At 40.9% G+C, this 13,505-nt stretch overlaps 1 protein-coding gene across 1 annotated transcript in view; it reads left to right on the forward strand.

The window, feature by feature from the left end:
- CYP27C1 (cytochrome P450 family 27 subfamily C member 1) overlaps positions 1 to 7,249 on the forward strand; it is a 43,681-nt gene extending 36,432 nt beyond the window's left edge. The window contains exons 8-9 of the mRNA XM_074966770.1: positions 1,651 to 1,854; positions 3,334 to 7,249. Coding sequence (XP_074822871.1) covers positions 1,651 to 1,854; positions 3,334 to 3,450 — 321 coding nt within the window. The 3' untranslated portion in view covers positions 3,451 to 7,249. The remainder of the gene's footprint in view (positions 1 to 1,650; positions 1,855 to 3,333) is intronic.
- Positions 7,250 to 13,505: the final 6,256 nt, after the last annotated feature.

Raw genomic sequence — 13,505 nt, forward strand, 5'->3', positions numbered from 1 at the left:
AGCCTGCTTTAACTCCTCTTCTGCCAAAGTGCGGCCACTGACCCACTACACACCCTCCCCTTTAAACAGCCAGGATTGGCCAATAGCTCTATTAGGGTACACTTGGCGGCAATCACTACCTTTCCCTCCCCCATTGTCGGCCACTCCGTCTTCACACACCTGCTCATGAAGTGCTTGTTGATGGGTATTTGCAATATACAAGACTTGACCCCAGCCTGGGCCCAGCCTAGTCTTCTGTTCTCCCACTAGGCCCCCGTTTGAACCAATGGCAACCTGTTCTTACATACACCTATCAAGGAAAATGGCCTTTCTTTTTGCCATCATCTCTGCTAGGCAGGTGGGCGAATTCACAGCCCTCGTGGTATGTCCACCATACACAGTGTTACTGTAAAGACAAAATTAAACTACGCCCACACCCAAGATTCTTACCTAAGGTCCCAACATCTTTTCATCTCAATCAACCAATACACCTCCTTTGCTTCTTCTGAAAGCCTCACAGTAATCAATAGGAGGCAGCTCTACAAACTCTAGACGTGAGGTGCGCATGAGCCTTCTACTTGGACAGGACTAAATGCTTCCGGAAATCGCCATGATTATTCCAATCCACCACCAAAGGATCCGGAGGCACTGCTATATCAAAACAATGCCTCTCTACATGTATGCACATTTGTATGCATTTATTTTATGAACCCCACGATAGACAACCTCCTATCTCAGTCAGAACACATTCCACACGATCATTATCTACCTCATTTGCCTTTCTTAATAATGTCCCCATTGATGACATTTGTAAGGCTGCCACATGGGCACCAACAAACACTTTTGCCTGGCACTTTTGCACAATGCTGCAATGAATACTCTCCTTGGACATGCTGTCCTATCCTCGACAGTACATGTTGCTCTGAAGCCCCAGCCTTCCAACTAGGGTCACTGCTTTATAGTCACCTACACTGGAGCACCATAGGGACGTCACTCAAAGAAGAAAAGGTTACTTGCCCTGTGCAGTAACTGAGGTTCTTCGAGATGTGTGTCCCTGTGGGTGCTCCACTACCCGCCCACCTCCCCTCTGCTTGAGAGACGAAAATATAAGCTCTGCAGCAGAGGAGGAACTGGGGGTGGTCGGACCGCACAGCACTCTATATGCGTCCCGCACACAGTGCGAGAGAGGGGAGGTGCGTACGCGCGGTCTGACGGGCACTGCTGGTGAAGATCTCCCATCCCAGGTGCAGGGGGTGCTGTCGCCCCTACAATGGAGCACCCATAGGGACACACCTCTCCAAGAACCTCATTTACTGCACAGGGTGAGTAACCATCTCTTCCTCTTTTCCTTTGATTGTGTTAGGCAATACATATAGGAGAAAAACAGACATAAAAGGGTTTATTATATTACATTCCCTTGTGTATTTTCTTTTTATACACGCTCATGAGGAATCTTTTACTGAGCCTAAAAGTTTTTGAAGATGATCTAATTTGAGCCAATGAGAAGGAGATCTAATTTTGAGATACTGCTCTTTGTGAAAACTCAGATATGTAATTTCTACATCATCTTTTTATCCATCATATTTCATGTTATACAAATTATAACTGAATTATTATTATTGCTACATGTATCAGCATTAATTAAAAATAAAATATCATTTGTTTTCTCAGACCCAGTTAGCACTCTGTCATTATGCTACATCGTATGAGGAAGAGAATTTCCCAATGGCAAATGATTTCCGACCTGAGCGCTGGCTGAGGAAAGACAATACGGACAGAGTGGACAACTTTGGTTCCATTCCATTTGGTTATGGCATTCGCAGTTGTATAGGAAAAAGAATTGCAGAACTGGAAATTCACCTTGCACTGATTCAGGTGAGGAATCTGTGACAGTGTTATAAAGAGATAAAAATATATTAGTATCAGCTCTTTAATATGCAAACTGCCTTTGGATATCTTTTTATTTAAGAAAAGCTTTGTTTAAAGAATGTTGACTAGGCCTTGATCCTGCATTCTTTTTCATTCAGAATACACATGTGCTTAGAATTAAGCATGTCAATAAAAATCTACGTTACAGAAATAAACATTGTAAATCCCAGTTGTAGTACAAGCAAAATCCATCCAATGTAAGATTACTAAGGAAATAAATTACTTTAATGTAAAAGGATTTTCATAAGTCAATTGCAACCTTTAAATGAAAGGCTCCCTTGGCATATGGCAGGATGGTTCTTTACTCAGTTATGGGATTTTGATTAAAACATTGTTGTATTGAGAACAGTGGAGCATTTACCAGAAAGTGAAGAAGGTTTGTAATCCTGAGACTGAGGCAGACCATACTAACCAACATTCAAATCAAACATTCACCGTCTCCATGTTTTCTCTGATCCCTGTGTCTTCTTTTTCAGGCTTCTGCATGTATTCTTTTTTGCTGTTTTATATAGATTATTTTGTATTACATCCTGAGGTAGAGAAGGCTTTCCTATCAATTCCTACTGTATGTATGCATCTCCAAGAATCCCCCAAAAGATTTGGATCAGATTGAGCAATCAAACCACATGAGTTTGCAATTTTATTTATTTGTTTGTTTGTTTGTTTATTTATTTATTTACCATGACTTCACAGTCAGAACTGATCTACTTGGATGTGCTCCACAGTCATTTGTATAATGCACTGTAGCATTTCAAAGAAGTTGCTGTCTCTCCCATGTGCTGGTTCTCATGCTGCTTTAGTGGATGTATCATGGGCATCAGTGCAATGGTCTAATATCAGCAGAATCACCTTGATTGAATGACAGACTGTTATTGTTATTCTGTTCAATATAGGTTCTTGTATCATGCTCATCACTTTATTATCAGAGCACTTGCATTAAGGAATGTGACTAACATCTGTCATGTTCTGTTGTTCCATCCTCTGCCCAGGTGGAGAAGTGTGTGCAGTGGAGTATTTTGTTTTGGAATATTTTTCATTATATACACACACTATATATTTGTTCATGACGGCAAGGTCAGACATACATGCCTTGCACATAGAGAGTCCTTAGTTCCTGTGGGAGTTTTTTCCACAGTTTTAGGCCAGCCACCGAAAAAGCTCTGTCTCCTGCACAGACAAGCTTTTCTCTTTTTGTAGAAAGTTCCATCGTGCCAGAGGAGCATAGCTGTCAACCATGGTCTTCATCCTGGAGCTGTTTCATTTTCCCCACAGAGAAATCATGTTAAGCAGGTTCACTGGAACTGACAGCAACATTAGTGGTAGTGATGAACTCTAAGGAGTATTACTGGTTTTCTGTTTCTAGAATTATAAGTTTGTATTTGTCAATTTATAAGCTGTCTAATATCAACATATGTCTCTTTCCAGCTGCTTCAAAATTTTGAGATCAAAATTTCTCCCAAAACTAAACCAGTTAAGGCCAAAACCCATGGACTTTTGACTCCTGGAGACGCCATCAATGTGAAATTTGCTGACAGGAAGTGAGATGCAAATGTTTAGGAAATTTTAGTGTACTCTTCTTGGAAATTGACTTGCATCTGATTAAAATATGATGATTGTTCTCTTGTCCATTGGCTTGTGGGCATTCTGCAAAATGATTAAGTCTTAGATGCTGACCTACTTCTAGCAATATCCAAGAGATGTTATCCCTCTCATAGAAGATAATTCCACAAGTTCACATGGAACTGTATGGAAATATAAACTTAAATACTTCCCTTTTGCACTGGGAGTTACCTTTTCCCTGGAGTCAATTTTGCATGATAGCAATAGATGCACTGAAACAACAATATCAAGTTCAGACATGGCATATTGTCTTGAGCTTTTGTTAGACTGCTTAGTCGTCAAAGAGGAGCATTCCTGTGTGTCTGTGTGGTGATATATACTGTTCCCAAACCTGTATATATATGTTGATTGACAGTTTCTCTTTGTTGTCTTCAATGCCTTTTTTGGAATTCTCCCTCTTTAGTTAGCTTTAAAAAAGCATTTACATGATATGCGTCAAAATAAAATTAATGCAATAGTTTGAAACATAAAGATATTGTAAAAATATATGGAAGATGTTGCCAGTTTGTTTAGACTCAACAATTAGGATCTGTTTTTAAAAATGTTTTTATAAAACATAAAGTGAATAGAAATAATAATTGCCCTATTCTGTTCATTGCCTTTGAAATATTTCGTATTGGCCACAGTCGAAAGACAGGAGACTGAGCTAGATGGCCAATTGGCCTGACCTAGTATGGCAGTTCTTATGTAAATGTGTCTGTAAAATTAAAAGCATTTGTAAAAAAAATAATTTTTTAAAAAACATATTTAAACACCATGTTGCAGAGTTATGAACCCAAACAGTGTTATCACACGAAAAGCAGGAAGTGAAATTAGATTGTTTCACTGTTCCATTTGAATTACATGCAAATAGTAAATAAACAAGAAAAATGATGGAAATACATTAGTTTCCACGTTTCCATTTCCTGTGACCTAAAATATTACTAGTAACAGAGATGTTTTAAAAAATGGCAACAAAAACAAACATATAATTTTTGTCCTGATAGTCTCTTTTTAAAAGTAAGAACTGGAAACTCTCATTGTAATGTACTGCCTGCCCTCTGTAGGATGGATATGTGACTGCTACGAGGTTTATCGGTTTTAGATTAATTGACTATCTAGTGGCCAATCTAAAAAGTGTATACTTTAAAGTTACATTCTCTTTGACAGCTAGTGGAAAATATCTCTTGTATGTGGCTTCTGATCATTATGGCACCAATTTTACATTTGTACAATTATTCTTATTTGACAGAACCCTTTGCCTTGGAACTATTTTATGCCTTGAGCTAAACCATTTTGCAAAAGAGCTCAAACCTATACATTCTATAGTCAAATTAACTATATAAAAGTGTGTATAGTTAGCTATAGAAGTGTCAGAATATTGGTACTAAAATGTGAGATTGTGCAGAGGTAGTTTACTTAATGATGTTCATAAACCTTCTGACATGTTACACAGTTATTCAATTCAAGAAAATGTATTGTGAGACTAATTTTCAAATTGGGATTCATTTTTTGGTCTTCGCCCATCTGACTATCAAAAACAGGTTAACAGGGCTAAAAGCAAAATTATATGCTTTGTTATTCTTACTTTTGATTGTCCGCTGAATAATACTTCTGAGCTTTGTAGATACAGACATTCACTGTTCCAACCTGGGTGTTTTGATTATGTTTGTGAGGATTTGGCAATATTTACCCTTTCCAGATGGACTTACAGATCAAAAATCTGATCTTGTCAGAATTTTAAGTTTGCACAGTGGCCCAATGAATTTTCTTGGAGAACTTTGAGCTGCTTTAGGCATTTTTATGTACCATAAGATCTGCAGGCAGTCTTTAGAATTCGTTTTCCAAGGTTGCTCCCAGTTCCACGCACAGGGCCAGTTACACAGACAGAACTGCAGAGTCTCAATGCGTGGATGAGACGATGGTGTAGGGAGAAGGGGTTTAGATTTATAAGAAACTGGGGAAACTTTTGGGGAAGGGGGAGCCTATACAGGAAGGATGGGCTCCACCTAAACCAAAATGGAACCAGATTGCTGGCACTTAACATTAAAAAATTCATATAGCAGTTTTTAAACTAAGGGCTGGGGGAAGCCGACAGGTGCAGAGGAGAACATGGTTCGGACATCCCTTAGGGGAGGATCTATTAATAGAGAAACTCTATGTCCTAGTGAGGACAAGAGGATGGAAAATGATAAAATACAGGCAGGGTCTGATTAGAAACAGTCAAATAAAAGAGAGTCCCATTCAAGTACATCGTGTAATAGCAGACAGCTAAAAGTTTTTAAAGTGCTTATATACCAATGCTAAAAGTCTAAATAATAAAATGGGTGAACTAGAGTGCCTCATATTAAATGAGGATATTGATATAATAGGCATCACAGAAACTTGGTGGAATGAGGATAATCAATGGGATACAGTAATACCAGGGTATAAAATATATCAGAAAGACAGAACAGGTCATGCTGGTGAAGGAGTAGCATTATATGTGAAAGAAAGTGTAGAATCAAATGAAGTAAAAATCATAAACCAATCAAACTGTACCATAGAATCTCTATGGCTAGAAATTCCATGCTCTAATAATAAGAATATAGTGGCAGGGATATATTACCGACCACCTGACCAGGATGGTGATAGTGACTGTGAAATGCTCAGGGAGATTAGAGAGGCTATTAAAATTAAAAACTCAATAATAATAAGAATGGGGAATTTCAGTTATCCCCATATTGACTGGGTACATGTCACCTCAGGACAGGATGCAGAGATAAAGTTTCTTGACACCTTAAATGACTGTTTCTTGGAGCAGCTGGTCCTGGAATCCACCAGAGAAGAGAAAATTCTTGATTTAGTCCTAAGTGGAGCACAGGATCTGATCCAAGAGGTGAATATAGCTTGACTGCTTGGTAATAGTGACCATAATATAATTAAATTTAATATCCCTGTGACAGGAAAAACACCACAGCGGCCCAACACTGTAGCATTTAATTTCAGAAAGGGGAACAACACAAAAATGAGGAGGTTAGTTAAAACAGAAATTAAAAGATACAGTGCCAAAAGTGAAATCTCTGCAAGCTGCGCGGAAACTTTTTAAAAACACTATAATAGAGCCTCAACTTAAATGTATACCCCAATTTAAAAAACATAGTAAGAGAACCAAAAAAGAGCCACCGTGGTTAAACAACAAATTAAAAGAAGCAGTAAGAGGCAAAAAGGCATCCTTTAAAAAGTGGAAGTTAAATCCTAGTGAGGAAAATAGAAAGGAGCATAAACAATGGCAAACGAAGTATAAAAATACAATTAGGAAGTCCAAAAAAGAATTTAAGGAACAGTCAGCCAAAGACTCAAAAAGTAATAGCCAATTTTTTTTAAGTACATCAGAAGCAGGAAACCTGCTAAACAACCAGTGGGGCCACTGGACAATGGAGGTGCTAAAGGAGCACTCAAGGACGATAAGGCCATTGCAGAGAAACTAAATGAATTCTTTGCATCAGTCTTCATGGCTGAGGATGTGAGGGAGATTCCCAAACCTGAGCTATACTTTTTAGGTGACAGGTCTGAGGAACAGTCCCAGATTGAGGTATCTTTAGAGAGTGTTTTGGAACGAATTGATAAATTAAACAGCAATAAGTCACCAGGACCAGATGGTATTCACCCAAGAGTTCTGAAGGAACTCAAATGTGAAATTGCAGAACTACTAACTGTAATCTGACAGGTTTCAGAGTAGCAGCCACGTTAGTCTGTATCCGCAAAAAGAAAAAGAGAACTTGTGGCACCTTAGAGACTAACAAATTTATCTGAGCATAAGCTTTCGTGAGCTACAGCTCACTTCATCGGATGAAGTGAGCTGTAGCTCACGAAAGCTTATGCTCAGATAAATTTGTTAGTCTCTAAAGTGCCACAAGTCCTCCTTTTCTTTTAACTGTAATCTATAACCCATCATTTAAATCAGCTGCTGTACCAGATGACTGGAGGATAGCTAACGTGATGCCAATTTTTAAAAAGGGCTCCAGAGGTGATCCTGGAAATTACAGGCCTATAAGCCTGACTTCAGTACTGGGCAAACTTGTTAAAACTATAATAAAGAACAATATTGTCAGACATATAGGTGAACATAATTTGTTGAGGAAGAGTCAACATGGTTTTAGTAAAGGGAAATCATGCCTCACCAATCTACTAGAATTCTTTGAGGGGGTCAACAAGCATGTGGACCCAGTGGATCCAGTGGATATAGTATACTTACATTTTCAGAAAACCTTTGACAAGGTCCCTCACGAAAGGCTCTTACGCAAAGTAAGCTGCCACAGGATAAGAGGGAAGGTGCTCTCAGGGATTGGTAACTGGTTAAAAGATAGGAAACAAAGAGTAGGTATAAATGGTCAGTTTTCAGAATGGAGAGAGGTAAATAGTGGTGTCCCCCAAGGGTCTGTACTGGGCCCAGTCCTATTCAACATATTCATAAATTATCTGAAAAAAGGAGTAAACAGTGAGGTGGCAAAATTTGCAGATGATACCAAATTACTAAAGATAGTTAAGACAGCGAAGAGCTACAAAAGGATCTCTCAGAACTGGGTGACTGGGCAACAAAATGGCAGATGAAATTCAATGTTGATAAATGCAAAGTAATGCACATTGGAAAGCATAATCCCAACTATACATATAAAATAATGGGGTCTAAATTAGCTGTTACCATCCAAGAAAGAGATCTTGGAGTCATTGTGGATAGTTCTCTGAAGACATTCACTCAATGTGCAGCGGCAGTCAAAAAAACTAACAGAATGTTGGGAATCATTAAGAAAGGAATAGATAATAAGACAGAAAATATCATATTGCCTCTATATAAATCCATGGTACTCCCACATCTTGAATACTGTGTGCAGATGTGGTCACCCCATCTCAAAAAAGATATATTAGAATTGGAAAAGGTTCAGAAAAGGGCAGAAAAATGATTTGGGGTATGGAACGGCTTCCGTATGAGGAGAGAATAATAAGACTGGGACTTTTCAGCCTGGAAAAGAGACAGCTAAGGGGAGATATGATTGAGGTCTATAAAATCCTGACTGGTGTTGAGAAAGTGGATAAGGAAGTGTTGTTTACCACTTCTCATAACACAAGAATTAGGGATCACCAAATGAAATTAATAGGCAGCAGGTTTAAAACAAATAAAAGGAAGTATTTTTTTTATACAACGCACAGTCAATCTGTGTAACTCCTTGCCAGAGGATGTTGTGAAGGCCAAAACCATATCAGGCTTCAAAAAAGAATTAGATAAATTCATGGAGGATAGGTCCATCAATGGCTATTAGCCAGGATGGGCAGGGATGGTGCCCTTAGCCTCTGTTTGCCAGAAGCTGGGAATGGGTGACAGGGGATGGATCACTGGATGATTACCTGTTCTGTTCATTCCCTCTGGGGCACCTGGCACTGGCCACTGTTGGTAGACAGGTTACTGGGCTAGATGGACCTTTGGTCTGACCCAGTAGGGCCATTCTTATGTTTTCCTGTCTTGTGGGTTGGATTGCTGGGTTTTGTTTTGTTTGAGAAAGTTTTTTCTAAGACTTCCCATTTTGCCTCTTCATTTTCTTTCCCAACATCACCTCCAATGACCCCAGATCTGCACTGACCCTCCATTTGTCTGACAAGGACTAACCATCCTCCAGAACCAATCTATGCATATCTGAGTGTCATCCAGAAGTAATTGCTTAACAGGGGCGCAAAACCCCTTCACCCACTGGGTTAAGCATGCTGCCTCCATTCCATTCCCAACATCTGTTGACCTGATGATCAAGGGGTCAATTTCTGAATCCAAATTTGAATTCCTCATGGGGCCTGCATTTTGCACTGTCACATCACCACCAGTCTAGACCGATGATTGGTGTATTTTAATCATTTTGTTACATGGTACCAATTCCAAGCTAATATTTCACAGTATAAGAGGGAAGAGGCATTCTAGAAATACTGATTAAAACATTTTCATGATTTCTTTTTATTAAAAAAGCTTGATTTGTTTTTGATAAAGAATCTGTCTAATTTGTCTCTTGCATATAGTAAAATATTTATAAAGAATGTACGAGTTCCTGTTCTCATTTCAAATTGTTGCTTACATTGGCACTTTTTTCTGGTATCTCAAAGCTTTGAACATACTGGAGGGAGGTGGAAGAGAGACCTTTCACATTAATGGCAGCTTCATGTGTTGGACAGTTACTGGAATAAATACAAATAAATATTGAGTTATTGATTTACTAATCAATATAGAAAATTGGCATTTTAAAGCTACACAGAGGCTGCAGTAGATACCAGCAGCCAAAGAGTTTGAAAATGAATCATTTACAAGCATCATGATTCAAGAATTTGTTGCTAACGGTGCATTGGCAAATTAAAGGACACTGAAGTAATTTTTTCCTCTTGATCGTAATGCTTTCTTAAAAACTTGAGTTTATTTCTTTTCAAAGTCACACCACCAAACATTCTAAAATTGTTCAAGGACTTCTTTTGTTTAACTGCTTCCGTTTAAATACTGTCTGCTGGATTTATACAGTGGGATGAGAGAATAAACTAGCATTATTTAAGCTTAGAATAAATGCTAAAGGGGGCTTGTCACAGGGTGGCTGGCCCCTTCAAGTGCAGCAGGTCCAGCTCCCCTGATGAGTAGGGGGCGCTTAATGAGGGGCCGGTCAATACCTGAATTAGAAGATAAGAAAAGAGCTGCAGCCAGGTACCTAAAAAAGGGAGGAAGCTTCAAAACAGCCATCCCAGAAACAAGCTGGAAGAGGAGACTAGGGGAAGGCACTGAACAGAGCTGCAGGAGGGAAGTTGGCTCCTGTCATGATTACCAGGACAGGGGTCAAAAAGAGAATAGTTGGGAAGCTGCTTGAAACCACTTGGAAAGAAAGTCGGCCCAGAGAGGGCAGTTATGGAATATGAAAACACTGTGATTACACCTGGATGGAAAGATATCATTTTGGTTGACTGCTTCATTTATGAAGGAACTCGGAGCCCGTGCAGAGGGAAAAGGAGTAGAATGCCTGAAGAACCAGGCACGGAGAAGAAGGGATTGACCAAGGACTTTAAGTTGGGACACTAAGGTTTGTTTTAAGGCTGTGGGCAGAGTTATTTCGACCATTAATAAATAAACCTACAACAGGGGATGCTTTCTGATTTAAAAAGGTGGCGGTGGAGTAATTGCTGAGACTCTTGAGCACAGGGCGTAGTCATGGCTGTGGCCTGTTGGGTTATACTAGGCCAGCAGAGCAAGCTTGGAAACTGCACCCTCTGTGACAGTGCATAAGGGGGGTATTGACATTTGGAAGGATATAGTGGAACAACATAATTGCTTTCTTTTTATGCTGTTCTGGAACGTTAAAAAGAGGGATCACTCAAAATCATAGAAGTAATGAAAGGAAAATGTTTATTCACGTAGGCAATGTGTGGAATTCAGTGCTGCAGGTACTCATATTGCTCGCATCTCCCTAGTATGCAATTGCCTTATAATCTTTAATGTATTTATCCCCTCAACACCTTTGAGAGATAGGGAATTTCCATTTTATAGATGGGGAACTGAGGCACAGATCAGCTAAGTGACATGCAAGGTCACACAGGAAGTCTAGGGCAGTGTGATGGGGTGTGCATACCTCGCACTAGGCAAGAAAGGGTTAACCCCACACTATGGCAGTGGAAGTCCCGCTCATCTGACAGTGCTGGGCATGCTCCAACTGCTGCCTCAGTATAAAAGGGAGCAGCCCAGCTCATTCTAGGCTGACCAACAAGGAGGAAGGACGTTTGGTGGAGGCTCCTGCCTAGGAGCCACTTCAGGACTGGACTGTTGGAACCAGAGATCCCAAGGACCAGACCAGAGACCTATTGCCTACTGTCGGCCAGCTGGACTCAGAATCCCCGGGAGCTGCCTATACTGAGGAGCTTGGAGGCCCCAACGACGTATGGACCCCAGCTTCAGGAGACACAGTAGGAAGTGGCCAAAGGAGGCGGTGTGAGTGGTATCCCCCACCTGAGGAAGGTCAGTGTGTTGCAGCAGGTTCCCCGCTGAGAGGGTGGTGGCCATACTCGCCACTGACAGGGCCCTGGGCAGGGACCCGGTGGAGCAGGGAGGGCCCGGGTCCCTCTACCCCAGCTATCAAACCCCCCAACCTCTGCCGTGTGGTGGCCCCTGACTCTGGCCATTAGGCCCCACAGCCCTGAAGCCCCAGGGAAGTTGTATTGACTCTGGCTACTAGGCCATGCTGCCCTGAACTCCAAGGGCGGTTATATTGACGATGGCTATTAAGCCAAACGGCCCTGATCCCCAGGGCAGTCATACTGATTCTGGTCATTGGGCTGCAACACCCTGACCCCGAAGGGCATCCATCTGTATTGACTCTGGCCACACAGCCTTGAGCCCCAGGGAAGCCATACTGACTCTGGCCATCGGGTCGTGCTGCTCTCAGCGCAGGGATAGTCGGGTAGACTGTAACTCTGGCAGTATCACAACCCCGACCTGCCCCAAAAGGGGACAGGGTGTGCATACCCTGCAACAGGCAGAGCAGGGAATTAAACCTAGCTTTTCTAAGTCCTAAGCTAGAGTTCTAACCAGTGGACCAGAAAAGATATTATGAGTTTATATTCATTAATAAAATTTGTAGTGAATAATTTAAGATAAAATGATACAGAATTATCAAACTGCATGCTTTGAGGTACAAAGGTATAAAAAGGGTCACAAAGGCATTTTATTCTATCTTATATTGCGTGGTCCACTGGACTAAGGAGCAGATCTAGTCTGTTGTATCCTAACTGATTATTCTGCGCGAACTCTAGGGAGATCTGCGGGGGGAAGGAAAGAATACTTCCTACAAGACTGTGAACCAACAGTGGAGCCATTCCATGAAACTTACTCCAGCCTAATGCCTGGTGTATGCCCCATGGCAGAGGATGTGCTCCTCCTAAAATACACTTAACAGACCTTGCATTCCTAGTGCCCCCAAACTGCATAGGTTCCACTGACATGCAGCAAATGGCTGCTTGTCTGCATGGAAGTAAGAACAGAGTTTGCATCTAGCTACATGGGAGGCTTTTTCACCTCCTTCTGAAGCATCAGGTATTAATTAGAAGAGACAATATTTTTCATTTTACTTTTTAGTTAGGGTAAATTTCTTTTCAGGTGAAAAGTCAAACTTTTACTCAAAACTTTGTGGGCCTGATTTTTGCAGTTGTTTTGATTCCTTAATGTAGTGAGCTGACATTGATCATCAGTTGAAAACTCACTGAAGGAGTACATAGTAAGTACTTTATGTATTTACAGCCCATGGGCTCATCTGATCTGAATGATGTGTTTATCTGATTCTACAACAGATTCAATTTTGCAGATTAAGAGCTTCCATTTTTTTTAAAAAAGTACATTCTTAGCCCTTATAGCTTTAAAGAAAGCTTTTCAAAGATGACCCAACATAATCCTTAGACGATCTAAAACAACAGCTCTGAACAGCATTCATTTCTGTGGGCTGTCTTTTAAGACTAACAATAACCTAAGGACAAGAATTTCAAATAATTTAGGTGTGCAAGTGTAACCCACATATCTTCTGGGTGTAGTGTTCTGTCCCATCTAGTGGCATCGAGACCACGTAGAGAGAGATTAATGAGTTTGCTCTGCAGCCTTAGCTAACAGCCAGTTGGCTTTTAGCTCATGTGGTAAAGGCTCATGCACTAAGCTTCAGAGGTCCCAGGTTCAATCCCACCCACCGACAGCTGGGGTCAGTTGGTGTTACAAGTGGGGGCTCGTCCGGGATTGCAACTAGGAAGACTCTGAAGCTCAGGATGTGCTTCCTCACCTAGGGGAAGTATGTAACCTATACCCCTTCTGGGTGTGGTGTTCTGTCCCATCTAGTGGCACGGAGACCACTTAGAGAGGTTGAGTCTGCTCTACAGCCTTAACTAACAGCCAGTTGGTTTTTAGCTCGTGCAGTAGAGGCTCATGCACTAAGCTCCAGAGGTCCCAGGTTCCCACCTGCTGACGA

The sequence above is a fragment of the Natator depressus genome, chromosome 11 (genome assembly GCF_965152275.1).
Source record: "Natator depressus isolate rNatDep1 chromosome 11, rNatDep2.hap1, whole genome shotgun sequence".
Taxonomy (NCBI): Eukaryota; Metazoa; Chordata; order Testudines; family Cheloniidae; genus Natator; species Natator depressus.